This window comes from Hyperoodon ampullatus, assembly GCF_949752795.1.
Source record: "Hyperoodon ampullatus genome assembly, chromosome: 15".
NCBI classification, from domain to species: domain Eukaryota; kingdom Metazoa; phylum Chordata; class Mammalia; order Artiodactyla; family Ziphiidae; genus Hyperoodon; species Hyperoodon ampullatus.
The window spans coordinates 51,113,253-51,139,235 of NC_136928.1; the positions used below are offsets into that span (position 1 = coordinate 51,113,253).

At 50.1% G+C, this 25,983-nt stretch overlaps 1 protein-coding gene across 1 annotated transcript in view; it reads right to left on the reverse strand.

The window, feature by feature from the left end:
* Nucleotides 1-955: 955 nt before the first annotated feature.
* Nucleotides 956-25,983, reverse strand: part of PRKCE (protein kinase C epsilon) — a gene marked incomplete at its 5' end in the record, with an annotated part of 524,615 nt that continues 499,587 nt past the window's right edge. The window contains 2 exons of the mRNA XM_079721543.1: nt 956-1,829; nt 24,928-25,074. Of these exons, the coding sequence (XP_079577669.1) occupies nt 1,683-1,829; nt 24,928-25,074 (294 nt within the window). The 3' untranslated portion in view covers nt 956-1,682. The remainder of the gene's footprint in view (nt 1,830-24,927; nt 25,075-25,983) is intronic.

The following is a 25,983-nucleotide window of genomic DNA, read 5'->3' on the forward strand; positions in this document are numbered from 1 at the left end:
ACCTTATCTCTCGGTAACTTGAACCAATACACTCAGAGAGTATTGCACCTGGACATTATTATAATTATTCTTTCATAGACTAAAGTTTTATAATATGCCTGAACATGCAGCAGTTGATACCTCTAAATTCAATGAATTAATTCCACAGGCCTTGCAGCAAACACTATATACAAAAATCTCAAATGTACAAAAGGCAAAAAGCTTCATTAGTGCCACTTTGCCACTCACAAGTATATATATTTAGGGGCAGCTGGGAAATCCACGTGCAACAGTTGGAATGGATTCCATTCCCTGCTAATCAGTTCAGTAAAATAGATAATCAAACGACCTCCAGGAAACATGTACACAAAGCCACAGAGAACCCTTGGAAATCAAAGAATGTAACACTGTTAGCATATCTACAGGAGGTAATGTCACATCCATTAAATAGTGTCCACATGAGTTGCCATTGCATGTCACACAGAAACAAAACTCCGAGCGCATCTTGCCACCCTGTCAGTTTTCAAATAAGTCGCTCTTCAATCTCCTGATACCCTCTGCATAACCCATGTTTAGCCTTACTCTGCTTGTTCCAAAAGCAGATATTTCATATTTAACTTTACATGTTTAATGTTTAAAAACCACAACACAGTAGTACTACCATTTGGTAGAAGTGTGCAAAAATTGCACACTGCTGCAGAAAATAAATAGAGTTGATGCTGGGGACTTAGGACAAAACTGGAAAGAGAATTTGGGAGGCGAGTTTTGCTAGAACCCCAGGGCCTTGGCCACCTCTGCGGTGGCCTTGGAGTTCAGGCAGAACTTGAATAACAAAGAGCACTACTAGTTTCCTTTTCTCTCAATTCACAGAGCCCCACGAGCCACGAAAGCATTAAGAGCATAAACCTTGGACGATGATTTATTAGCCCTTTAATATCTACCTGTATTAACACTGGAATTTATATCTTTTGGCCAATTAGAAAGCAAATTTGATCATCTATTTTTCAAATGTTAAATAGAGTTCAAAATCAAATTTCTTTTTCTATGGAGAGCGATTTCTTCCACAAGACACATGCTTACACAACTTTGGCATGCCCCAAAGCTAAAACCAAAGCAAGCGAGAATTAGCCATTCCAGAGCAAACCCACACAGGGAGCCAACCCGGGCATCTCCCAGCCTCTCTCCTTCCTGGGCATGCCTTGAGGGCGCCCATCTTTGGGCTGAAGAAGCACCAGTCTCTTCTACTGGATAGAATGGCAGAGGGTGGCAGGCGGGGGGACTGGAGGGATGAGAAGCAAGAGTTGTCAGGACTCTGCGTCCATGAGCAGAGCCAGAGTCTCGTTAGTTGTTTTTTTTTTTTTTCCTTTTCTTTTCAGTAAAAGGCCCGAAGTCGCTTCCCTGCCAGAAGCCCCCGTGGAGTGAAGCCAGGCTTGCCAACAGACCAGACTAGGCACTGGGTCCAGTGAACTGCTGATCCCACACGATTCTGCATTACTGGTGAGACAGGAACCAAGAGTGCCTTCTGGTCACCAGGTGGGAAGAGGGAGGAGCTGGCCTGGGGGGAGGGAATGCAATAAATAGAGGGTGGACAAGGGACTGGGGCTCCGGGGAGGAGAAGTAGTTCAAGACCGTCCGACGGGAAAATAGGAATCTTCCCAGCGCCCCTGCTTGCAGCATCACCGAACTCCACCTGGAGCGGCTTCTCAGGGCATCAGGTCTTCACCAAAGTAGGAGAAGCCTTTGAATTCCTCCTGGTTGATCTGCTTCACAATCGCTTCGTCCACGAGCGTGAGTACCGGCTCTTCCCGGGTAAAGTCTTGGTCAAAATTATTGACGTCTCTTTTGGTTTTCTGTGGGAAGATAAGAGAAAGCACTGACTCCAGGCTGACCTTCCTCCCCAGGGCCCCCCGCAGGGAGTGGGCATCGCACTGACCAGCCTCTCGCCAAAGCAGACCTCTAGCTACTGAGAGCAGACATCGAGCTGTTCCAATGAGGTAACGATGAATGGCCCCAGGACCGGGAGGTGATGGAGGACTTGGAGAGGAAGAATGAGTCCAGGTGAGAAGGAAGACGGGGTGAGAGGTATGATGGAAAAGCAGGGAAGTGGGATTCCCATAGACTGTGTGTGGGGGGTGGAGTGTGTGTGTGCATGTCTGTGTGTGTGTGCCGGACACTCCCCCTTCCAGCACCTGCCCTAACCCTCTGGCTCCACTGAGACCTCCCTTCCTGTGATCCAGGAAGTGAACTTGAATCTCCCTCCCAAAAGGTCTCCAGTGGTCTTTCTTCCATAAAGGTAAACCCCCCATTACCTTGCCATGTCTGCTCCAGATGTCATCTTCTCTATAAGTAGGAGGATGCATGGGATGGGGGGGGGTGGGACCATCTTCTGGGGAGCCTGCCTTGACCCTCACCTGCTATTTTGTGTTCCCACATTATTTCTATTATTATACTCAAGACACTGACTTGCAGTGAATTGTTAATGCTTTTGTCCTGACCATGAGCTCCTTAAAGGCAGAAGCCTTGTCTGACTCAGCCTTGGGTCCCCAGCAGTCCCCTGCACTAAGCATCTACTAAATGAGTGAATGTATCAGCAAGCCCACCACTGACTTCCCAGCTCAGAAAGACCCATACCCAGATGGAGGTTCAAGTTACCAAAATTGGGCTTATGGTCTGTGGAGGGTGGAGGGAAGCAATCAAACGAATCCTGGGTTTTGGAGAAAATCAGGAAGTATGAATAATGCTCTCTGCCTTTGGGGGTTCACTGCTGAATCGGGAATCAGTATTCCTGTCTATAACACACTGCAATCATTGGAAAAACTTTCATGGAGTAGTCAGGCCCCGGCTGAGACTTGAAGGATGAGTTACAATCATGTTGGTATAGATGGGAGGAAGGCACCTTGGCAGAGAAGAAGATGGTTAAGAAGATGGGAGCAAAGTTCTGCAGAACATGGTTGGGGAAGTGCTGCTTTACAGTTTACAGCATCTTCACGTTTATTTGTTCACTGATCCTTGGAACAGGCAGGTGTTATTATCCTGATTTTACAGATGTGGAAGCCGTGGCTCACAAAGGTTTGGTGACTTGCCCATAGTCACCCAATGAGTCCAGAGCAGAGCCAGACTCAAATCCAGCTCTCAGCATGATGCCGCCCGTGGTGTAGAACGTCTGGAAAGCTGGGTACTGGAGACGTGGGAAGACACGGCAAGAGTCAAATTCAAACAGGAGACATTTAGGTCAAACCACTAGGCTGAAGCAAAGCCAGAACGACTTGCTGGTAAACCAGCATGGTGGGAGAGGTCTGTGGGCTGGGGAGAGAGTGGTGACATGATGAGGTGAGCTTGGCAGGGGAGTCTGTTTTCAAATTTCCCCAGATTGAAATCTGAATCAGGTGGACAGCACAGAGCGGAGATGAGCTAGTCTTTCCCATCTTTCAGCACTCATCAGTCCTGCTTGGCGTCTTCTCTCTGGCCTTGAGCTGCATAGTTCAGTAGGTCTCAGAGACCTTGGAGGGGAGACCAAAGGGGGACTCAGAAAAGCCCAAGGGATGGAAACAGGACTTGCCGCAGGAGGATGTGTGTGTCGCCCCTCGAGATGGGAAAACTGAGGAGTGGCTTCGTCTTTTCTACAGGAGGGCTGGCCCCAGGCAAGAGAATGACACGTTCTCCACCTCCAGCGTGTACAGAGCACGAGGAAAAGGGGGGCCCTCATGGAGAGGGACTCCAGAGGAGAACCACAAAGCCCAAACCCAAGTGACGCATGAGGGATGTGGGAGGGCAGGTGCCTGGGGAAAGGGTGTGGTGACGCCTCTTCTGAAGACCCCTATCGAAGGAGGGATGGATTCACTTTGATTGAAGAGGGGTTATAGAGTATGGCCCATGGTGCTGGGGGAGCAGCAGGATGGGGAAAAGGTGGCAGCAAGACTTCAAGACTTGGGAAGCACTGAGTATCATCCCAGAAGGCGACCAAGGGGCATCCTCAGCGGGGGCAGGAGGAGAGGGGACCAGGGGCGGGAGGTGGTGAAGAAGATCGGCAAGGAATAGGGCGGGAGGGAGACTCAATTGGTAACACCACCAGCGGTGGGCTATGCCCAGGTGCTTTCAGGGGCAGGACCACCTCCTTCCTGGCTCCCTCTCACTGGTTACTAATGGGGGAGGGGAGCCAGTGCATAGAGAACCTCAGGAAATCTGTAAACGCTCTGGCATCGGCTCCCCTGTTTAACTACTTGTGCTTCACCTTTCAATCATTTGTGTCCATTAGTCATGGAAACGGGTTTCCTTTGCTGAGGTCAAATGAGCACAGTGACGGAGCTAGATTCCACAGGATGTCTGAATGTCCCAACTTGCTGACTGCTTACCAGGGAATCGGGCTCAGTCAATACAGCTAGGGATGTCATTCCCAGAGAGCCTCTAGCTCCATGGCGGTCTGGCTTGGTGAGCAATCTAGCTCTGTTCTGGGCTTTCCAGTGGTCCCGGAATCATCTGTGGCATTGGAGTGAGTGTGCCCTTCTTCAAGAGCTCTACAGAAGAACACACCTGGCTCACGCACCCCTTACGCAACCTGGCCCAGGCCCTAGTTCCCTTGGAGACAGCTTGGGTGCATGTCAGTCACTCATTCCCAATTCAAATAACTAACAATTCCTGACTATTAATTAACCTTAGAGGCTTAGGGAGTTTTCCAAAGCAAGTATTTCTGAGAAACCCCATCCCCTGTTAATACCATGGAGGCAGCATAGCATCCTCAAATTTAGAGAGGACTGGGGATTTTATCTTATACTCACTGGTTTTACTCTTTGGAAAGCTGCTGTCTCCCTTACAGAGTTGGCACGAGACTCCACTCCAAGGTTCTGATGGGCAAACTCCTAGAGATACTCCCTGTTTAACTGGATCTTTAGTCACCCCATGTGCCTCTCCTAATATCTAAATGCCTGACTCTCAGCCCCGACCGCACAGCCTGAGAGGTGACACTGGGACAGCGGAACAGCCTTCTAACTCTTCACACCTCATCTCCTCCACTAAGTCCTTCCTGCACCCTCTGACGCACACAGAAGGAAGGCTGCATGCAGGAGGAGAAAGAGCACTGGCTGGCCTCCCATCCTGGTTAGATGACACTGTGAAGGTAACCTCTTTGAGCCTTGGTCTTTTCATCTGTAAAATGGGGGTGGTCACAGGTGCCCTACAGATTGCCTTGAGGACTAAATGAGATGCCAGATGTGAGGTGCCTCCATGCAGACCCCAACACACAATGGGCACCCAATAAATGTGAGACCCTACCCTGCCTCCGAGTCTTAGCACCGTGTGCCGTGGGCATGCCTCACTCTCTTCTTGGCTGTGTTCCGCAGCACAGCCCATGTGATCTGCCCACGGGTGCCATGAGCTTCGTGAGGGCAGGGCCTGAGCTCACAGTTCTCTGGATGCTTTCAAATCCTGAACTAGCGCTGAGCCAGGGCCTGCCTGAACATCCCGTGCTTCCTCCAGCCACTGAGATTCTTCCAACGGTGGCTTACTGCTCTCGGAAAAAGCCCGTTTCTTACCCACTTCGAAAGGCCCTCTGGGATCTCGTGCCTGTCCACTTGCCCAGCTTCATCTCCTGGGCCCGGGGGAACCATGAAGTCCTCTGGACTCACTGGCTTGCTCCTGCAACCGGGTCTCTGTTCAGCTAGTCCTCGGCCCGGAGCACCCCCTCCCCTCCTTGCCTTCTGCCCCATGTCTTCATCACCGAGCTGACTTCTGCTCACCTTTCCCATCTTGGCTCAGAGGCCCTGCTTTCAGGAAGCCTTCTCTGTCCCTCCAGGCCTCTTATGGGGGTTCTATCACCTCTCCTAACTCTCATCACGGCACTTACCACCCTGGGTGTCCGCCTCCTTTTGCAACTAATCTGTGTGCTCCTGGGGGCAGGGACTGGGTTGAACTCGCCATTCCATCCCCGGGATGGCGTACTGCCTGGCACATAGAGAGTGCTCAAGAAATATCAGAGGAAAAAACTAATCGAATGCACGTCTCTTGCTGCTGCTTTATCTAGAGCCACTGAAGTGATCTGGGTTCAGAACCTGTGGCACTCTTGCGCCAGAGGGTGTTTTTGTTTGGAGAAGGTTGAGGTCCGACTCACAAAGAGCCTGGAGCAGGGCACCGCAGCCCATGGCTGCCCCACAGCGCCCTGAGAGACAGGCAGGCTTAGGTCTGGTGAATGGGGTTTCCTCTCCCTGCAGTGGTCAGCCTGGGCCACTAGGGTTCCTTGACTGCTGGTCTGAGAAAGAAAGAGGATGAACCAGGGTTTGGGCAAATTCTACCAAGACAGATGGGCTAAGAGAAGTTTACGGACTTGGTGGGTATTTGCAGTTGGTGTCAGGGGAGAACAACACTCCTCTTCCCTTTGGCTTCACTGAGTAGTAAGGTCTTGGATTTGAGAGGTCTGGGGCTGACCCTGGGGGGAGGGCACACTTCTGGCATCTGCAGCTGGGGAGTGAGGTAGAACTTATGGAAACAGAGTTACAGGTCACTCCAGATGCCTCTGAGAAACTGCATTTGAGAGGCAAAGGTAGGGGACCTGCCTTTTAAATCGCCCCGAGGCCACTGAGGGCTGGAGGCTCAGCCGACTGTGGCAGTGTCTGGACCCCAGTGCGGACATGGGCAGGCTGCCTGAATGCTCGCTTCCTGTCTGGCTGGCGCAATTCTTTCATAGCCCTCACTGAACTGAAGTCATAAATACAAGCTTTCAGAGGAGCCAGCGATTTCTGCTTCTGTCTTTATCTGATTATGAGATCAACAGATGACTTTGTTCTAAAGCACCGAGAAAACTCCCTGGTCTTACAGGCCGGGGCACGGGGCTGTAGTCACCGTGCTGGTCCCAGACCACCTCTTCATCTGTGCCTGGTGTGACAGCAAGGGCAGAGGCAGTAGAGTGACCACAAGCCAGGGTCCCCGGACCCATGTGTGTGACCATAACTTTCTGGGGAGACATGGCTGTCTCCACGTGGTCTCCAAAAATCCAGCTTTCAGGTTCCACCTCCCTCTTGAGTCTCCCTGACTCCAGCCTCCCTCCACCTGACCCTCTCCTGCAGTCCCCCAAGGCACTTCCTGGAACATGCATTTGCTCCCCCTTTGTCATGTTTTTATGTGTGTCACATTTTCCTCTCGTATCCCTCAAGGTACCTACTGCAAAGCAGGGCACACAGCAATCCCTTAATATTCATTTGCTCAAAATCCTTTTATTCGCGCAACAGTCAAACCCAAGATTCCTCTTAGCTCTGAAATGTCAATATTCTTATCTAAGCTCTTCCTTCTTTTAAATATCTTCAAAGAAAAAGGGAGAATTTAAATAATTAGAATCCTTGCTTAACATCAATTAACTGGATCTTTACATATACACATATATTCATTATACCCATATATTGACAAAGTACATGTGCATATGTTTATACAAACATGCTCATCCATGGAGTTTAATGAAATAAGAAACATGTAACTGCATAGTGTTTTGCCTGACAAAAACGAGGGTTGGAACAAAATTCAAGTCAACTATCATTTGCCTAGAAATTTCTCTCAACGTATTCTTCTATCCCTTTTCCCCCCTTTTTAATTTTGTTAACCAAGAATTGATCATACTTTTGGATTTTCCTTATAGAAAACAAAACGAGACACATAGAGGGTTTGTCTAGGCTGCCAGTGGAAGCTTTCACAGCACCTATCTTGCCATGGTGGTGCCCTACCATTTTTTAATCCATTTCCTTCTTAGAATGTGGTGGCCAGAAATGACGGCTCGATTCCTGACTCCGTGGTCTAAGCAATGCCAAGGGAAGTGGCATGACCCTCTACTTGGTGGAAACTCTCAAATTAAATCAATGTCTAAGACGGTGTCAATGTTTTATCATTTCTGAGGTAACTGTGATAAAACAGTGACGCTCTTACAGTTTTGTCAATCCAATTTAACCTTGGTATGTGTTGAACTGTGTCTCCCCCAAAAGCTATGTTGAAATCCTAACCACCAGCACCTCAGCCTTATTTGGAAATAAGGTCTTTGCAGATGTAAGGTCATCAGGGTGGGGCCTATTCAGTATGACTGGTGACCTTATAAGAAGGGAAAATTTGGACACAGAGGTGGACACGCACAGGGGGAGGACCGGATGAAGAGACACAGGGAGAACCCACATGAAGAGCAGAGTGATGCTACCACAAGCCAAGGAACATCTGGTGCCACCAGAAGCTGAAAGAGGCAAGGAAGGATTCCTCCCCTACGGGTTTCAGGGGGAGCGCGGCTCTGCAGGTGCCCTGATCAAAGACTTTCGCATACAGAACTGTGAGACAATACATCTCTGTTGTTATAGGCCACCCGGCGTGTGGAACTTTATGGTAGTCCTAGGAAACTAATACAAACCCCCATCTTCTGAAATGGATTTTTTGCATCCAGATGTAACCTCTGACACTTAACCCTGATTTCTTCTTATGGTGCTACTTATTTCTAGGTTGTTAAGATTACCATAAATAATGATTCTGTAATTTACCTCTCTGAATCTCAGTTAATTTACCAAGAATGTGGGGATAATAAATCTACCTAGCTTGCTGAGGATTGCATGAGAGCATATAAGTAAACCTCATGTAAACTCTAAAGTACTACATGAATGCCATTTTAATTCTGTCATCCATCTTTTCTGCCATATCCTTCAGATTTTTGTCATCCTAAAATTTGATTGGCATGCCTCCCATCTCTTTAACAAGATGCATATAAAAATACTGTATAAGGGAAGTTCAGGCTCAGAGTCCTCTAACCTGCCCTCTGCAAAGAGCTCCCTCACAAAGCTGACCTACCCAGTCGCACCAGCACACTCTGGGGGTATGAGTGTTAAATCCACTGTGAATCAACCAGCCATGGTCACTTTTTCCATCTTGTTCAGGAGGATGCTCTCCGAGACTTTCAATTGTTTTGCTGGAATAAAGATACACAATGCCTGCAGCATTTCTCTCATCTATTAGTCTAGAGGTGAAGTTAATTGGCTCCAAGCAATTACCATTTCCCCCTAAGTGTCCACAAACTATCTTCTCATAAAACCTTCTAGAAACTTGCTTTAATCACATCCATCTCAGAGTATCCCAAACCTCATTTTCCCTCTTTCTGAATACTGGGAGACTGTTTGCCCATGTCCCATCATTTGGTACCATTGCTCTATTCCATCAAATCCAAATAACCAAATAGTGGGCATGGCTGATTCTTCACTAACCTGAGAGATAACTCACCTGGGCCTGGCACAGTGGCTTTCAAACTCGGCCGTACAACAGAACCACCATGGAACTTTAAATGAGAGTGATGCTACACCCACCCTGGAGACTCAGTGTAACCGCTCCAGGATCTGGCCTGGGTGAGTTATAGCGCCCAGGTGACTTCATTAGATATCATTCATTAATTCACTTCTCTTGGGTTTCAGTTCACCCAAGAGTGGTTTTTGCCCTAATCTTTGTACTTTGAAGATATTTCTCTTTGGGGAAAAGCTAGAGGCAAAATAACAGCCTTGCTATCTGTCATTGTTTTCAGTCAGTGGTTCTCCATCCTGCCTGTGCATCAGAAACAAACATGCAGCTATATGGACACCTGGGCCTCAACACACACCTTGTGAACTGGAATGTCCAGGGATGGGGCCCAGACCTCTGTATTTTTTTTATAGCTCCGTGAGTGATTCTGATGTGCAGCCTTGTTGAGTCCCTCTGTGTAAAGGGGCAGTGGATCTCTTTCTTCCTTCTTTTTCTTAGCAGTTTCAAACGGACTTTTTGTAGTCTGAAAGCCTATTTAGGGGCTAATTGTTCTGGATTCAGCTTCCCCTCAAGGTCACACAATATATTGGTATTCCTTCTGAATTTCATGCCATTCCTTAGTTATTTTATATCGGCCTTTATAAAATCAGGATACCTAAGAGCTCACTGGCAAACCACACTGGTTTCTTTAGATGTCGCCCTCTGAGAGGCAGCGTAGCCTAGTGGTTTAGCATGCACGCTAAACTTTGTGGCCTTGGGCAAATCATGAATTCTCTCTTGTGCCTCAGTCTCCTCATCTGTAAAATGGGGATATTAGTAGTCCTCCCCATATACTTGTTATAAGGATTAAGTGAAATAATACATTTAAGTGATGAGAACATTACACAGCAGAGAGTAAATGTAAATTATTAGTATTGCCTCTTTGTCAATATTGATCACAACAGTATGGTTAGAACAAAGAGCGTTGTCTTTGGGATGATCCCTGATCTCAGTTCACAGAATAATCACTGTATCACCAGGGTAACCTGTGTGCTTTCATCTCCTGTGTACTCCAAATACTAGGACTAACCAGTCTTCTCTCAAAAGCTAAGAGCCAGAATTGTGACCCACCCAAAAGGACATTCCTGATCTTTTTATTGCCTTCCTAACCTTGTTTGTCTTTCCTCATTTTCACTGCCATTACATTTACAGTATATGCTTTGTATATCCTAGTGGGCTATCTATAAACTTTCTGGAATAAAGCAAGATAAGAAAAACAAAAAGGAAGAAAGAAGATGAATTTTACTTTTAGCAGTGCTGGCTATGACATCATTTCTTCTTTTCTCTGTAATGAGCCGGAGGGTGTGTGTGTGTCCACAGGGAGCTGTAGAGCTGGGGGCAAAGTGGGCAGCGCATGCCTCGGCAGCTGATGTGTTCCTTCGGGAACACAGACCCAGGGTTCCTAGGTCTTCTGAATTCCCAACAAATACCCCAGACACATTTTCATGTTAGATCTCCTAATTTTTGCCAACGAATTCAATTAAAAATAGAGCAGCCTGGTTGAATGGGTTGCACGGCCTCCAGTTTGTGACCTCTATTCAGTAAAGCTCTTTCCACCTTTTAGGGAAAAAGAAAATCAAGACTCATTTGCTTTTTTAGGCACAAATGATTAGCTTCATGACATGTAAAAATGGGAAGCCACTCGGTTCCTGGCCATTCCCTGGTCCACAGGAGAGAATCATGGCAGCAGGCTGGCCTCTGTCGCTAGCATACAGAGATGGGGAGCCACCCAAGCCTCAGGTCGAATGCCCCCTCCCCCATAACCTGGTCCTCATCTAAACCATGTCTGAGGGAAAGCCGCTTCACTCCCCAGGCAGTCTGCATATGTAAATGTATTTTTTAAATGGACTAAGTCCCTCAGACCAACAGGCATTCTGAACAACCAACTACAGCTGAATTCTGTCAAATCCACTGCTTGATGGAATTCAACTATTCCCCCTCTCTCCTTGTCCCCTCGTAATTGTTTCCCAGACTATTAAAAAAAATCCACATTTTTACAAATTCCATTTGAAGAGTTGCTTTGGAAACTCCTATTAGCTACCACTAACCTCCTCCCTCACACCTAGAAATACTTCAGGGATCAAAGGAGTTCAGCCAACTACAATTTGTCTGTAAATCAGTGGGTTATAGGAGTCTATAGACTCAGCGCTCTGGGATCTCCTTCACAGGGGAGGGCAGGTATCCCTGTTATAAAGAAGCTGTTACCAAACTTGCAACATTTGTTATGGTGCTTTTTAAACAAAATTTTGGGGCTTCTACCTGAAGGTTCGTTTGGAAGGCAGGGCCAGCTTAGAAAACTACAGAAGCTTGAAAGGGGAACCCAAGATACAACTCCCTGTATCCCCTGCTCCCACAGAAGCAGGGAACGTAGTCCTTGATAAAGTGGGGAGCTTGTTGAGGTGATTTTCAAAGCTGCTTCTACCTGTATATTCCATGGCTCAACCATTTTAAGTAAAACTAAAATATTTCAAACAAGACCTCTTGACCTGGGTTCCCACTCTCAGAGCATGGATGGCACGTTTTCTGTGAAAGGCCAGCTAGTAAATATTTTAGGCTTTGTGGGCCACGGGGTCTCTGTCACAACCACTCCCCTCTGCCGTGTGGCACGAAGCAGCCCTAGACAAAGTGTCGGTGACTGCGTCCCAGTAACACTTTATTTATGGACACAGATATTCGAATTTCTTGTAATGGTCAAGTGTCACCATTCCTCCTCAACCACTGAAGAAAAACCTAAAACCCATTCTTAGTCTGAGGGCTGCACAAAAAGAGGCAGTGGGTTGGACTTGGCCAGTGGGTCAGAGTTTGCCGACCCCTGTACTAGACGAGGGACTTCAGGGCTTCTGGGAACCTCGTGAAATACAAGCCAGTGTGTTGTATGTATGGGCACTTTCGGGTTTTCCTGGAGAGAGTTCACTGCAGCAGATTCTGGAAGGGGTGGCAACTTCACTGCTAAGTTAAGAATCACAGATTTCAAAGTTTCCCCTCAAACGAGGCCTGAAATTCTCTGTGGTACAGTAACTCTGAGAAGCATTCTCAGGACTGGAAATGTCCCCTTTTGTTCAAGTCCCTCGTACCATGGAGGCCCCCCACATGGGGCGTTGCCTTGGGCCTGTGTGGTGCTCCATGGGAAGGCTGAAGGGTCCCTATGAAAATGGTTGGGAAAAGTCCCCCGGACGCAGGCTCTCTGTCTAAGGCTATTTCAAGACCAGGCGGAACCACTTGTCTCGTAGCTTTAGCCTCACAGACACAGCATTTCTTCATTGCTTTTAGGGAAGGAGACATTTCTGGGCAGTTCTGAAGGGCGGTGCTGACACCTGCCTCCTGAAACCCTCCCAGGCCTGCCCAGGTCCACACGTGGACACACCTTTGGCTGTGACTATCTGCTGTTAAAACTTGGTAAAAAAGTATAAAGCATACGTTTCAGCCAAGATTCATTTTGGGCCGTGTGGTTAAGGACACACCCTCATAGTCTGTACAGCACTCACTGGCCCTTGACGACGTTCAGTTTGGAGTTTTAAATGGCCTAGAGGTGTCTCCAAGTGGCCCAAGAATATTGGCTCCCTGGCAAGGCAAGTAGCATCTCGGGGCCACCTGCATCTTCTGTCACTCGCAGTACCCAGCTCACAGCCGGGCCTTAACTAAGTAGACCCTGCTGAGTCCCCAGGTGACGGCCCAGAGCAAGAGCTCTTCTCACACAGGGGAGCCCGCCCCCTCCAAGACAAGACATGAGAGGAAAGGAGTGCCCGTTTCCCTCTCAAATGCTGCAAAGGAGCTCGGAAACCGTTCCTGAGGCCACAAGGCCTCCATCCTGCTGCTAATAAGAAGGGTCTGGAACTGCTATGTGGGAAAGAAATGCCCCTTCCTGGGGAACCAGCCCCAACCCAGGCTGGTCCCCCTCACATACCTTGATCGCCCTGTGCCTCTCTTTCCTGGCCCTCCTTGTAACTGGGGCTAAAAAGTGACTTACTCAGTAACTGTCTCCTGCACAGGCTAGAGGCTCTGCTCGGGGGCCTGCCGTGTACTTCCAGCAGCGGCACGGCTCAGTCCCTCTGTGTGGACAACATAATAAAGCTCAGGGATGGAGATCTGCCTGATGCATTTAACCTCACAGCTACCCCAACTCCCACTGCAAAGACTAGCAAGCAGCTGGCCCAAGGTGGGCCCGCCCGGGGTGGAGCCAGGGTTGGATTCAGCCTGTTCTGACCCCAGGCCGGGCCCCTGGTGTGTGCTGTCCTGCCTCCTGCTGAGAGGCGTCAAGGCGGTCACCTGTGCAAAAGGGCTGAAGCGCTGAGCCCAGCCCGGGTGGCCAGTCACTGGCTTCCAGCAACAGCATAGTTGCTGCGTTAAACACCAACCAACCGACCAACCAACTAACCAACCAATCAGCCAACAAGCAAACAACTGCCTTCTGCCCTGCGTCCCTCACAGTGCATGAGGCTGCCATCCCCACTAGGCCCTTTGGGGTCATTTCTTAGACATGAGGGGTGAAGGGGAATACAGCCCTTCAAAATTCTTCATTATGACCAAGAGTAAGAAATACATGTTATAGGGCTTCCCTGGTGGCGCAGTGGTTGAGAATCCGCCTGCCGATGCAGGGGACACGGGTTCGTGCCCCGGTCCGGGAAGATCCCACATGCCGTGGAGCGGCTGGGCCCGTGAGCCATGGCCGCTGAGCCTGTGCGTCTGGAGCCTGTGCTCCACAACGGGAGAGGCCACAACAGTGAGAGGCCCGCATACCGCAAAAAAAAAAAAAAAAGAAATATATGTTATATATGACCTAGTGGACATCCCCTCATTCCACCGTCCCCAAGAAAAGATGCAGCTTGCTACACTTTACCCTTACCATACGTGATGCAGTCTATGTTCTAGTCTCTCTACTTTGTTCTTTTCTTTCCTTTTCTCTTCTTCTCTACTCTACCCAATTCTACCCTATCCTAGTCTTCATTAAAAATGTTTTCTGCACCTGACCCACTAAATTGATTTTACAATCCACTGATGGGTAGACCTGGAAGTAGGGTAAAGGGGCACCCAGCAGGTGTGTCTGGAGCTGAAAATGTGTAGAAAATACAATGTTGATATGCAGGAATAAAAAGCCTTAGGAGGAGACAGCACCCTGCCTGCTGTGGCCTGCCCAAGGCCTGAGCCCCTGTGCCAGGCTCTGCAGCGAGCTGGCCCCATGCAGTGGGACGTGCAGCAGCAGGCCCCGTGGCTGCTCCCGCTGAAAGTGGGCAGACACACAGTGGCAAAGCCAGCCCCGCTCTGCCTCTAACCAGGGGGCCCTTTTTCATTTATCATCGACTTTTCAAAGCAGTGTCATTGTTGACAGCTGTTGAGTTCAGCTACTCTCGGGATGCTTTTGGGTACTCAGAGAAGAAACTTTCCAATCAGTCCTGGCAAAGGCCCTGATCCTGCACTCAACAATCCCCCACTCCAACCCCCCGCCCCGTATTTATGAACATGTCCTGGATGGAGATCAAGCTCTCTTGGCCTGGGATTTATTGTTGCTCTGCCTACTGGCTTTGAAACGGGAACTGTAAACACTCTAATAGATGCCTCCCAAATCACGATGAGGTCACCCACCTTCTCTTACCATTCAACAATTTCAGGTTTCCTAATGCAGGATCTTATCAGCCCAAATTCCCAGGCACATACTGGGATAGATCTTGGGCCATAAAAGGTGAGAAGAGAATTTTGAGGTGGAGCTAAGACAGAAACATTCTCTGGAAAAACACTGTAGATCTACAGAATTCATTCATTCATTCCACACAGATATATGAATTACTACTATGTGCCAGGAGTTTTTGCTGAGGACGCAGCTGTGAACGAAACAGAAACACATCGCTCCCCTAACACATTAAGCAGAGCCTGCTAGCAGTCTTTGCAGTTGGGTGATGGGCACGTGGGGATTCCACTTTTCTCGCTACTTTTGTACATGTTTGAAATTTTCCATAATACAAAGTTAAAAATATAAGTCTCAAACACACATGCTGAGTGAAAGAAGCCAGACACAAAAGAGTGCATACAACATGACTCCATATATGTGAAACTCTAGGAAAGAGAAATCTCCTTTCCAGAGACAGAAAGCAGATCAGGGGCTTCCGGGGGCAGAGGCACCTGGGAACTGCTTGGGTGTAGAGATGTTCTTTACATCCACGAGCCGGTGGTTACACAGGTTTGTTAAAATGCATCAAAATGGACACTTTAGGGCTTCCCTGGTGGCGCAGTGGTTGAGAGTCCGCCTGCCGATGCAGGGGACACGGGTTCGTGCCCTGGTCTGGGAAGATCCCACATGCCGCAGAGCGGCTGGGCCCGTGAGCCATGGCCGCTGAGCCTGCGCGTCCGGAGCCTGTGCTCCGCAACGGGAGAGCCCACAACAGTGAGAGGCCCGCGTACCGCAAAAAAAAAAAAAAAAAAGGACACTTTAAACAGGTAACTTTTCAGCTCTGTAAATGTTATTATTATAATTCAAAACCTGCACACATCCCTGCCCTAGTGGAGCACATTTACACAGAGTATCTGGGGCTGGGAGAAACCTTAGGGACAATGCAAGTCCCTCACTTTACAGGGAAGGAGCAGAGAGATTCAGTGCCTTGTTCAGGTTTTCACAGACTCTCACAGCAGGGACCTGGACCCAGCCCCGTCCAGTGTTTTCCTCTTAGCTCACTGCCTGTGATACAGAGTCGGGGCTAAGTTCTGAAATCTCCTGTTTTGGGGGGAGGGTATTCTGGATCATTCAGTGGAACACCCACATCCTAGGTACCTGGGTACCTGTAGCCTGAATCTGCCACACCTCCCCGGGAGGACCATCAGTCCTGTCGTTTCCAACACTAGGGGAGGTGCCAGTTGCTTGCGGGGAGAAGGAAGGAGCGGCTGAAGCTCCCAGTCAAGGTCTGGTTTATTTTCTAAGTCATCTCAGCTGACAATCCCCACTCCAGTCTTATCTCCTCATCTCCCTACTTCAGGCAATGATCTTATTTCACTGTCCCCATCATTCTGGACCCTCCTCCACACCTAGCTGGGCTCACACACCTCAAATACTCCACTGACATCCAAGCTCTGTGCTCGAGAAAACCCCTTTGGGGGTGGAGTAGGTCTCAGAAAGGAGGAGCCCGAATAACATGCAGGCTTGAAAAGATGCAGGCCTGTGAGCCAGGTCTTCTCTCTTTGAAGAGACTGAGGTTGATGAACAACCTTAATGAAGCTTCACAAACCCAATGTGTGTTTGCTAGACCCTGGAACTCTAGAATAACGTTTGAGCATCAAGCTGAGGCCAAATCCAATTCTGTTATCACCCCTTATCCCAGCACAAACAATGGGGAGTAAACAGGGCACTGATGCCCCGAGATGCAAAACTGGGTTTCCAAGAGCTTCCCTCCGCTATGACAGATGCAGCCCTGGAGATTCAAGGTCCTGGACCTGTAGGCTGGTGTGGACGGGGGAACCCTGTCAGCTGGCAAAATGTCCCTTGGTGCCTACACCCTTCAAAGAGCAAATGCTGGCTTGAGGGCTGGAGGACGGAGTCCCTCCATGGGAAAAGCTTGAGATTCTATCTGCTTTTACTTGGACGCACATTATCCAGCCTCTGACCGCTATGCCCCCCCGCCCCCCCCCCCCGGCTGCAGGACCACCCTGTAGCCTTCTCTGCAGAGACAGGCAGGAGGGCACTGCTCATCCAGCTACGTGGCCCTCCTGGACAAGATCTTCTATGAGACCTCGGGTGGGAAGTGGCTCCTGTGACCCACAGAGGCCTGACTGGGGAGGCCATCTTCCTCGTGCCATCTCTCCCGTTCTGTCCTCTAACCTCGACAGGCGAACCTCAAGACTCCCCTCCCAAAGTCAAATCCTGAATTTTATCCCACTGCCTGGTTTTCTTCAAGTATTTCGTGTTCAGTATCTCCTCCTGCCATCTAAGTTCCTCACGTCACACGGTGACGTGAACGTGTTTGTGTTTGTAGGGGATTCTTTTCTTCTATGTTTACCTCCCCCTCCAGGGCTTCCCAGAAGGCACAGAGTACATGCTCACTAAATACCCATTAAGAAGAGCTGATCTGAATCTTGCCTTTCCCTTTTCCCCTTTCATGCCTTGTCCCATGTAGTTCTCTCTTCCTAACCCTTCCTGGCTTTCTCTGCCAAGATCCAGCAACTCTCGAGAACCTTCTCTGACGGCTCCTGCTCTCCCCACTTTCAATAAGGCACAGCCTAGTAGGTCCCATGCTCCCAGGGAGGATGTGTGTGTCACCTTAAGTGTTCATGGGGCAGGGAGGAGATTAAATTCAATATACACTAGTTTGGTGAATCCATGAAGGCGTATCCCAACCTCACAGCTATTAAGTCATAAATAAAAACTTTGGAGCTTATGGAAATGCCCAGCCTAGGGCTCAGATCCCTCCCCTGGGGTGGGTGCTGGGAGGACCAAAGTGAAGCACAGGTGGGCCCTCCAGCCCTTGGCCACAGGGACGCTCCTGCAGTCAGAATTCCCTGATGGATAAATCTCTTGTGTAGAGTCAAAGACGCCCCACTGAGGCTGTTTAGCTTAGAAATACTTGGGAAGCTGTGACTGCTACCATTTCAGGGCTGGGGCACTGAGAGTCACACAGCCGTGCTCAGCAAAAGCACTGCCGAGGGGCTTCCCTGGTGGCGCAGTGGTTGAGAATCTGCCTGCCAATGCAGGGGACACGGGTTCGAGCCCTAGTCTGGGAAGATCCCACATGCCGCGGAGCAACTGGGCCCGTGAGCCACAACTACTGAGCCTGCGCGTCTGGAGCCTGTGCTCCGCAACAAAAGAGGCCGAGACAGTGAGAGGCCCGTGCACCGCGATGAAGAGTGGCCCCCGCTCGCCGCAACTAGAGAAAGCCCTCGCACAGAAACAAAGACCCAACACAGCCAAAAATAAATAAATAAATTTATTTAAAAAAAAAAAAACAAACAAAAAACACTGTCGAGACCAAAGGCAAGAAGAGTAAAGCTGGTGAGCAAGTTCACAGAATAAAGGTTGGGGAACCTTGGGGGTCTTCCAAGGGGCAAAGGGCTGGGAATATTGGCATCTGGGGTGAGTAACTGTCTTGCAGTGCCTCCTTTCTAGTACTCTCCCAGCTCAGACCAGTGGCTGTGCCAGAATTAAGCCCCAGGAGGCTCTCGGGCAGAACCTGAACTGTGTTCTCTGCCAGTCTCTGCCTTTCTGCCCTGTAATGGATGGCTGCTCCCCTGAGCACAGGGTGTCATCCCTCATCTGAACTCCTGGCCCCTCCACCCCTTTGAGACAGAAATATTGTCCAGACCGGCCTCCCTCAGCTTAGACCCCCACTGTCTCCATCACTATCAGCATCAGCGCCATCCCCAGCACTCGCTGTGTATGAAGGGCTCTCCTAATCATCTCACATCATTAGCTTTTCCTCTCCTCACAGCAATCCAGTGTGGTAGATTTTATCATTCCCATTCTATGGATCAGCAGACTGAGGCTCAGAGAGGTGAGGTGACTTTCCCAAGATCCTATAGCCCCAATCAGAACCTGGCTGCATCTGATTCCACACCCCAGACTCCAAATACCACACCACCTCCTGCAATCCTTAACTCTTGATTCTTGGAGTCTTGGGATAAGAGGGAGAGGGGCTTTAACAGGCTGGGTTGGAGGTGATGAATGGAGAGACAGGAATTAAAATTTATTGAGAATCTGTAGCATGCAAAGCATCTGAAGTTTGTAAACTAACCCTGTAGTAATTCTGTGAGCAGGTATTCTCAAGCCCATTTTACACGTAAGGAGGTTGCGGCTCTAGGAGGCTGGAAGTGAATTCCCAGGTTCACACGACTATCCTGTGACAGCAATTTTATTCCTACCCAGGTCTCCCTGGGGTGAAAGTGAGTGCCCTGTCCACTTTTCCATGCCATCACCTGGGCCAACTACTAAAAACAGGTTCCTGGACTTTTCCCATGCCCTCCAGCCCCGGGCCAGCATCCTGGCTCTTGGCGGGACCCTGCAGCCTCTCGGAGGCTAAGGTCTCTCACTCTGGCACAGACACAGGCCAGTGGGATGTCCTCACATGTCTGCAGGGACCGACTGGGCCCCATTCCTGCTCTGCCAGGTGGAAGATGAGGACAGCCTCTCATGGTCCCCGGGGCTCTGTCTTCATGGTTCACGCTTTCAGGAGGTCCCTGGGCCGGTGGGCTGGCTTTAGGGGAAGGGGCTGCCTGTTCAGCAGGGCTCCTCCTCTGGCCGCTGAGTTGGTGAGGGTGTGAGGGTCTCAGGCCCACTTCCCGGTTTTCTCTCAGCACAGCCCAGTCATGCAGGAGCATGCAGGAAAGGCCTCCCTTGGGGGTCCCGCCATGCAGCGTGGATGGCTGGATGGAACAGATCATGAGGTTGAAAGGGGCCTCCGTGTCACCCGGCCTGAGGGCTCACCTACCTGGAAAGACTCCCCACTCTGGAGGCCTTACCTTAAAGAGGGACATTCACACTGAAGCAAACTTGAAAAGAGAGAACATGTACACAAAGAGAAGTTTACTTGGCTGGCATTTCCCTCATTATCCCAGGAGCCATAATCTCAGAGCCTAATGCGTTTGGGGCGGGGGAGGCGTGTGCAGGAGAGAAGCTAGGAGTGAGCAAAATACCTCCAAGATCTACAAGGTTGGATGATGCTCTTCAACCACACCAAACACATCACTTCTCTCCCCTACAATCCCCAAGGAAGGCAAGCCCAATGGCAACACAAAAGCTAAATGGGCTACTTTTAATGGCAGCAAATGATGCCGCCATTTTGGAACCAAATCCCCAGTGGGACAGACCAGTGAATTCTACGCTTGGCGACTTTTTCCAGCATCAAAGGCCATGGATCCAGCCTCGCTGGCTTTTCTATTCCCCCACCTGTCCACTGCTGTATGCCCTTGCTCTGAAGCAAGCCACCCCCAGAAAACTGATTTGAGCGCGTGATGGCACCAAGTCTCTGGTTTGGTGTTGATGGCACATTGCTTGTGCAACATCAGTCGAGTGTGTGGGTGGATAAAGGGTGGACAGGAGGAGCATAAAAAGGAAAGTGGAGGAGGGAGAATATACAAGATAAGACAGCTGGGAGGAAAGATGAGAAGGAAATCTCCACGCAGAAGCAAAAGCCACTGAAAAATGCCCTGGGGTGGGGTTAGTGCAAAGGGATGAAAAGCTGAAGGCAGGAAACCCAGTGGAATACTGACAGCTGGCAAGTCAGGGCAGTGGTTAGATACGGAGGCTCAGGCGCCAGGGAGCAGAAGTCTCAGCTCAGCAAACATCTCAAGAAGGCAAAGGCCTGGAGGGGACAGCAGCCAGTTGAAGTATGGGATGGAACCTGCCCAGAGGCCAAATTCCAGCTACGAATCTGGACAGTGTCCTGGGTGATATCTTTAGAGGGGCGAGGCTTCCTGCAGAGGGGATGGAAACCAGGCCTGGGAGCTGTCCTCCTGCCATACCCTCAGCCCCTGTGGGGGGTGATCCATGGACCCCAGCCTCCAGCTGAGCCAACCTGGGCAGAGTGCAGGCTTGCTGTGCCCACCAGCGGTGGAGGGGCTCCGTCTGTGCGGGGGAGTGGGGGCGGTCAGGAACTGTGGAAAATAGGCCACTGCGTCTTGTCTCTTCATAACTCCTAGACTGGATGACATGACCTCACCCAGTCTCCCCCCAGCCAGACAAAACCAACTCCTTCCTGAATCAGACAGGCAGGATGCCCCCCAGGGTGCTCAGATTCAGTAGGGCCAGCTGAGGAGTGCAGAGCAGCTATTCAGAAGGATCCTGGGCACTAGTGGTCCTGGTGTGACATCAGCGGGGCATATGGGGAGGGAGCAAGACAAGCCCTGGAGTTCCCTCACGAGCCCCAGGGCCTCGACCGGACGCCCTGGGGCTCTTCAGCCCGATGAGATAGGGGAGTCTGTGCATCGCCTTCCTTGCTGCTAAAACTCATGCCCAGTGTCTTCTCCAGGCCACCACCAAGGTGCATGGCTGGAGATGCTTGCTCACAGACTTGTCCCTTTCCTTCTCACAGTGGCTTTCCTTTAACTCGGAGTCTGTCCCTAAGATCTAAGAAACCCACACCATCCCTGGCTGCTTGCGACCCACCATCTTGGCCACTTGTTCCCAATGTCAGGCTCCAAACCAGTTTTTTTTCCTCCCTCAGACAAAACCTTTCTTCTGCTGCTCTCCTCGGAAGGCATCTGATGTGTCCTCAAGTTATGTGATACCTGAAGCCCACGGGAAGCCTGTCCGGTGTTGGAACTCCCTGCCCCGTGAACAGAAGGTGACTTCTGTGGAGACATACCCCAGCTTCCCAGTATCTCTCCAATGACCTCTTGTGTGTGGCCATCTATTCTGTCTGGGGGTGAGGCTGACCCTGCTTTTGGAGCACAGAGCCGTGCTCACCACTGGCATCTGAGCCAGGCAGGTCCCACACCCCCACGGTGAGTCCTGAGATGGGTTAGAGGGGGTGATGGCTTATAAACGCCTGTGTGAGTTTTCACATTGGCCTTACAGGGCTTTTAGAGATGAGAAACACAGTATGTCCTCAACTGCAGTGGGCTTTAATTCAACTTAAAATCGGTTTCTGTTGTACACAAGCCCACAGATGATTCAGGGCGGTGCCATGGACATTTTTCAGAAACGAGTTTTCATTTAAGGGACAGCTTTGGGACACCTTTCCAACTTGCTAACTAGATGAAGACTATCCTTTTCTTTTCTGATTTTAGTATTTCTCTGGAGAGAAATCTCTAGTCCCAAGGATATAGTTGTGATCAGAGATCTGAATAACCTGAATACTTCTTGAATGACCTATAGCCGAGAGTTCAGTAAGGATCAGCATTACTCAGCTCCAAATGTGACCAGAAACACCTCTTGTACACACACATACAAAGTTTCCCTTCTTACCCTTCCTTTGGATGTGCTAATTCTCTCCTCCAAACTGAATTCAAACCAACCCAATAAACGCCCTCTCCCCTGACCCCCAACAGTGTTGAGGATGACCCTGGAGGTCTGTGGGGGGCGAGTAGGAACATGCACAGAGGATGATTTCCAAAGCAATGATGAACTCAGTCTTTAGGGACGCTAAGACAGTTTTGAACTTGGTGGGAGCTCCTGGACGGCCCCTGGAAGCCTACTTGAGTCCCTCAGTGAAGGAAGCAAGCAGAGTCCTGCCCTCTGGTCCCAGGCTGGGGACCCTCGAGAGGCCCTGGGAAGGGAAGCGCAGAGCCCTTGTGCTCTAGGTAGAGAGGTAGTCCCACCTGACCCACAGGATGGGCTTCTACTGCTGGTTCCTGGGGGGCCATCACCCCCTGACCGCAGGAGCACCTGCACCTCTGGCCAGGGGCGGCTCTAGGGCAGCGGACTGGGTCACCTGCTCGGCCTCCTGGTTCACGCTTCATTCCTCCCCCTTCCTCTGTCTGGTTCCTTGCCCATCTTGCAGGTCCACAGAAATCTCACACTTGTCCTTCCTGCCCTCCCCTTACTCCAGGGAAGCCAGGGACTGCTCAAAGTGTCACTCCGCTCAGGTCTGCATTTTCACTGGGCTCAGAGTTCAGACTGGAGGGTGGAAGCCCCACTGAGGAGCCCCTGGCATTGCTAGGGCTTTGGGAAGAGCTCCTGGAGACCAGAGCTACTCGGGTCTTTGGCCATCTCAGAGGAATCACCTCCGCTGGATCTGAGTGATGATCTGCCACTACTCTACCCCAGTGAGAGATCCTTCTCTGGGAATCCATCCTTTAGAGCTTCCTTGCACCTTTTATCACAAAGAGCTTCCCGAATTCCTTGCTTCCCTGTGGCCTCTCGGCAAAGACTCCCTGCCTGCCTCTGCCCCACCCAGGCCCCCTCTTCCCTTCACACACTTTGCTGATGGTCCCCTGGCGCTTGTCCCCTCCAGGCTGCATCCCCGGAAGAAAGCTGCTCTTCCAGTCCTCCCCCTCCCCCAACAAGGCTAGCGTCCAGTCCTTTTGTTGAGCTGGTGTCTAGATTGGAGTCCAAGTCATCTTGCAGACCTGCACTGGCCGACTGGTCCCTGCTCTCGTCCCAGGTTCCTGTTTGTTGGGCTTGGATTCCTTATTCAGGTCTACTTCTCAATTTTCTTTGGGTTGATTAAGTTAGATTGAACCTAAAATAACATTTCACCCTCAGATCTGAGTCTTTAGTTTCTCCTCCTCTGCCTGGCCTCTGGTCTCCTGCTTCCCCTCACTTTGTCTGGGGAACCTTGTCAGCTCATCTTGTCCTTAAAGGCCACCTTCAGAGACCCTCGGGATGGGGCGGGGCGGCCTTCAGGCAGGCTGGCACACGCAGTGAGCCCTGTCCCAAGCCCACAGCACGGGCTTTTGGCACGACAGGCCCCAGAACTGTGGGTGATGCTAACAAAGAAAGAAGGTAAGCCTGAATTTAGCCTGCTCCAGGCTGTGTGCCAGCCGGTGAAAATCATAAAAACCCAAGAAGGAAGCAAACGAGGAATGGAGACGGGACTGAGTGTCCAGGGACCGTTCACCTGCCATGGTTGCATCTGGCTGAGGCCCGGACCACACCCTTCAGCTGAGAGTTACCTCCGACGTGAAACATTTCTGAGAAGCACCGCACTCTCAACCACTGTCCCCCAGAAAATGTCTTGGAATACAGTAGATTTCCTCTCTGATGATTCCCAAAGCACAGGAGGGTCTTTTCTGTACTTGGAAGTGAGGAAGAAGGGGTCCTCTGACAGAATGTGGGGTGACTGAGGGCCGACTGGATAATCTCAGGTCTTCCCTGCCCGAGACCCCAGCCCCACGACTCTGGGGCTCTGCCCTGTAACTTCCTATGTTACACACCCTCCCTCGCCCCCCGGGACGCTACCCAGCTGGCTACCCAAAGTTTCAGTCTAAATGACTGCCTCCTTGGGCTAGGATCCAACAGAGAGAAGAATTTCCCCCCTCACACACATGCACACGCATGCACACCCACACCCACTCTCTCTCTCTAATTTTAAGGAGAGCACCGCCGACCCTCTCCCCTTCCAGCAGAAGGTCACCGCCACGACACGGTCTCTGAGTTAAGCCTGGAATCGACAGGTCTATTCCTTTTTCCAACCTCTGAGCTTCAAACACCCTTTATTGCACCCTCCTCCGACTGGCATGAGCACAACAGGCCCAAGAACCTGGAAGGAGTGTGTGCTGAGGCTGGAGTGAAGGCAGAAGGGAGAGTGGATCAGAGAGGGCAGAGATGTGGCCTAAAGAAACAGCATCTTATAGAGCCAGCACCCATGGGCAGCCCGGGGGACAGTCTTCCTCAAATGGCCATCTCTGAGCCTCAGCTTCACGCTCTGTGCTCGCTCCACAGAATGACTGTGACAATTGGTTACTTAATACTTTTCTTTAAATTGACTCATTAAAAAAAAAGCTTATCTATAAGGAAACCTTATAACGCTACCACACATGGAAAACCAGTATCATCGATAATTTTTGATCAAGATAAATAAAATTTGATTAAAGTACAAAAGGTTCTTCTGTGTCCCATATAAATCATCACCTTGGTTACCGCTATCGGTTATGTGTTTTCGACAGTAAACTCCCAGGGCCAAGGAGACTCTCTTTTAGGGGGCCTCTTGGCGACCTCCTGCCCTTGTCATCTTGGCTGTAAAATGTGCCCAGACCCCCATCTCTGCGCAGGGGAACCAGGCCCGCCCGCGCCGTGGAACGAGCTCAGGGCCTACTTACAATTCGAGGTTTGAAGGGCGGCTTGATCTTCTTCTGCTCCAGGAGCAGCCAGTCGATCTCCTTGAAGAACGGGTGCTGCTTGATGGCATCCTCACCGTTCTGTGCCGCCACACAGCCCAGGCGCTTGTGAGGGTTCTTGGTCATGAACTGCGGGGATGAGGAGAGAGATGGAATCAGTGACAAAGGCCTGGCAGGCACAGGCTGTGAGGGGAAGACGGACCTCAGCCGAGGCAGCACCTGTAGCATCACCTCCCAAGCCCATTGTCTACATTTTCGGGGGCTCTGCCCCTCACGGTGCTCTTTAATTCTTACACAGAACTTACTGTGCGCCAGCCACTGTTCTACACATAGTATTACATTACACACGCATTGATTCATTTCATCCAGCGTGACCCTCTGAGGTACTATCATGATCCCTACTTTATAAGTGAGGTAGTTGAGGCACAGAGAAGTTAATTAACTTGGCCAAGGTCAAACAGCCAGCAAGGTATCAAGTCAGGATGAGGAGCTCAGACTCTTGCTAACCCTCTGATTCCCCCTCAGATTCTCAAGTCTTCTCATCAGGGAGACTGAGGTCTGATAAACTCATACTGAGAGGTCAGCAGTCCTTTTTGAGGGAAGGAAACAAGACCAGATATTCACGTTAAGGTCAATTATCAAAGGCACCTCCTCCTCTTTCCTCTTCCTGGACCTAGGCCCTCCTACTTTTTAAAAAAATTTGACTTTGTAATCTCTAGCACAAAACCCCACATAGATTAACAGATAAAAAACAAGAAAAAGAAAGGCTTACTGCTTCTCAATGCTTGTCTGTAAAAAACACATTGATGTGTTTTGTACTTTTTGGCTGGTGTCTTGTGACCTCACACACCCAGGTGAAATGATTATTCCTGTTCAATGAGTCAGTCCTGATGGCAAATGTTAATTTCATTGAGCAGATGTATAGTAACATAACCTTGAAACAAATCAGTGCTGGTAGGTGGAAATATTTGATAGCCACCCAGAATAAAGGTAGGGGTGTGTGTGTGCATGTGTGTCAGAGACTGAGTATTATATTTC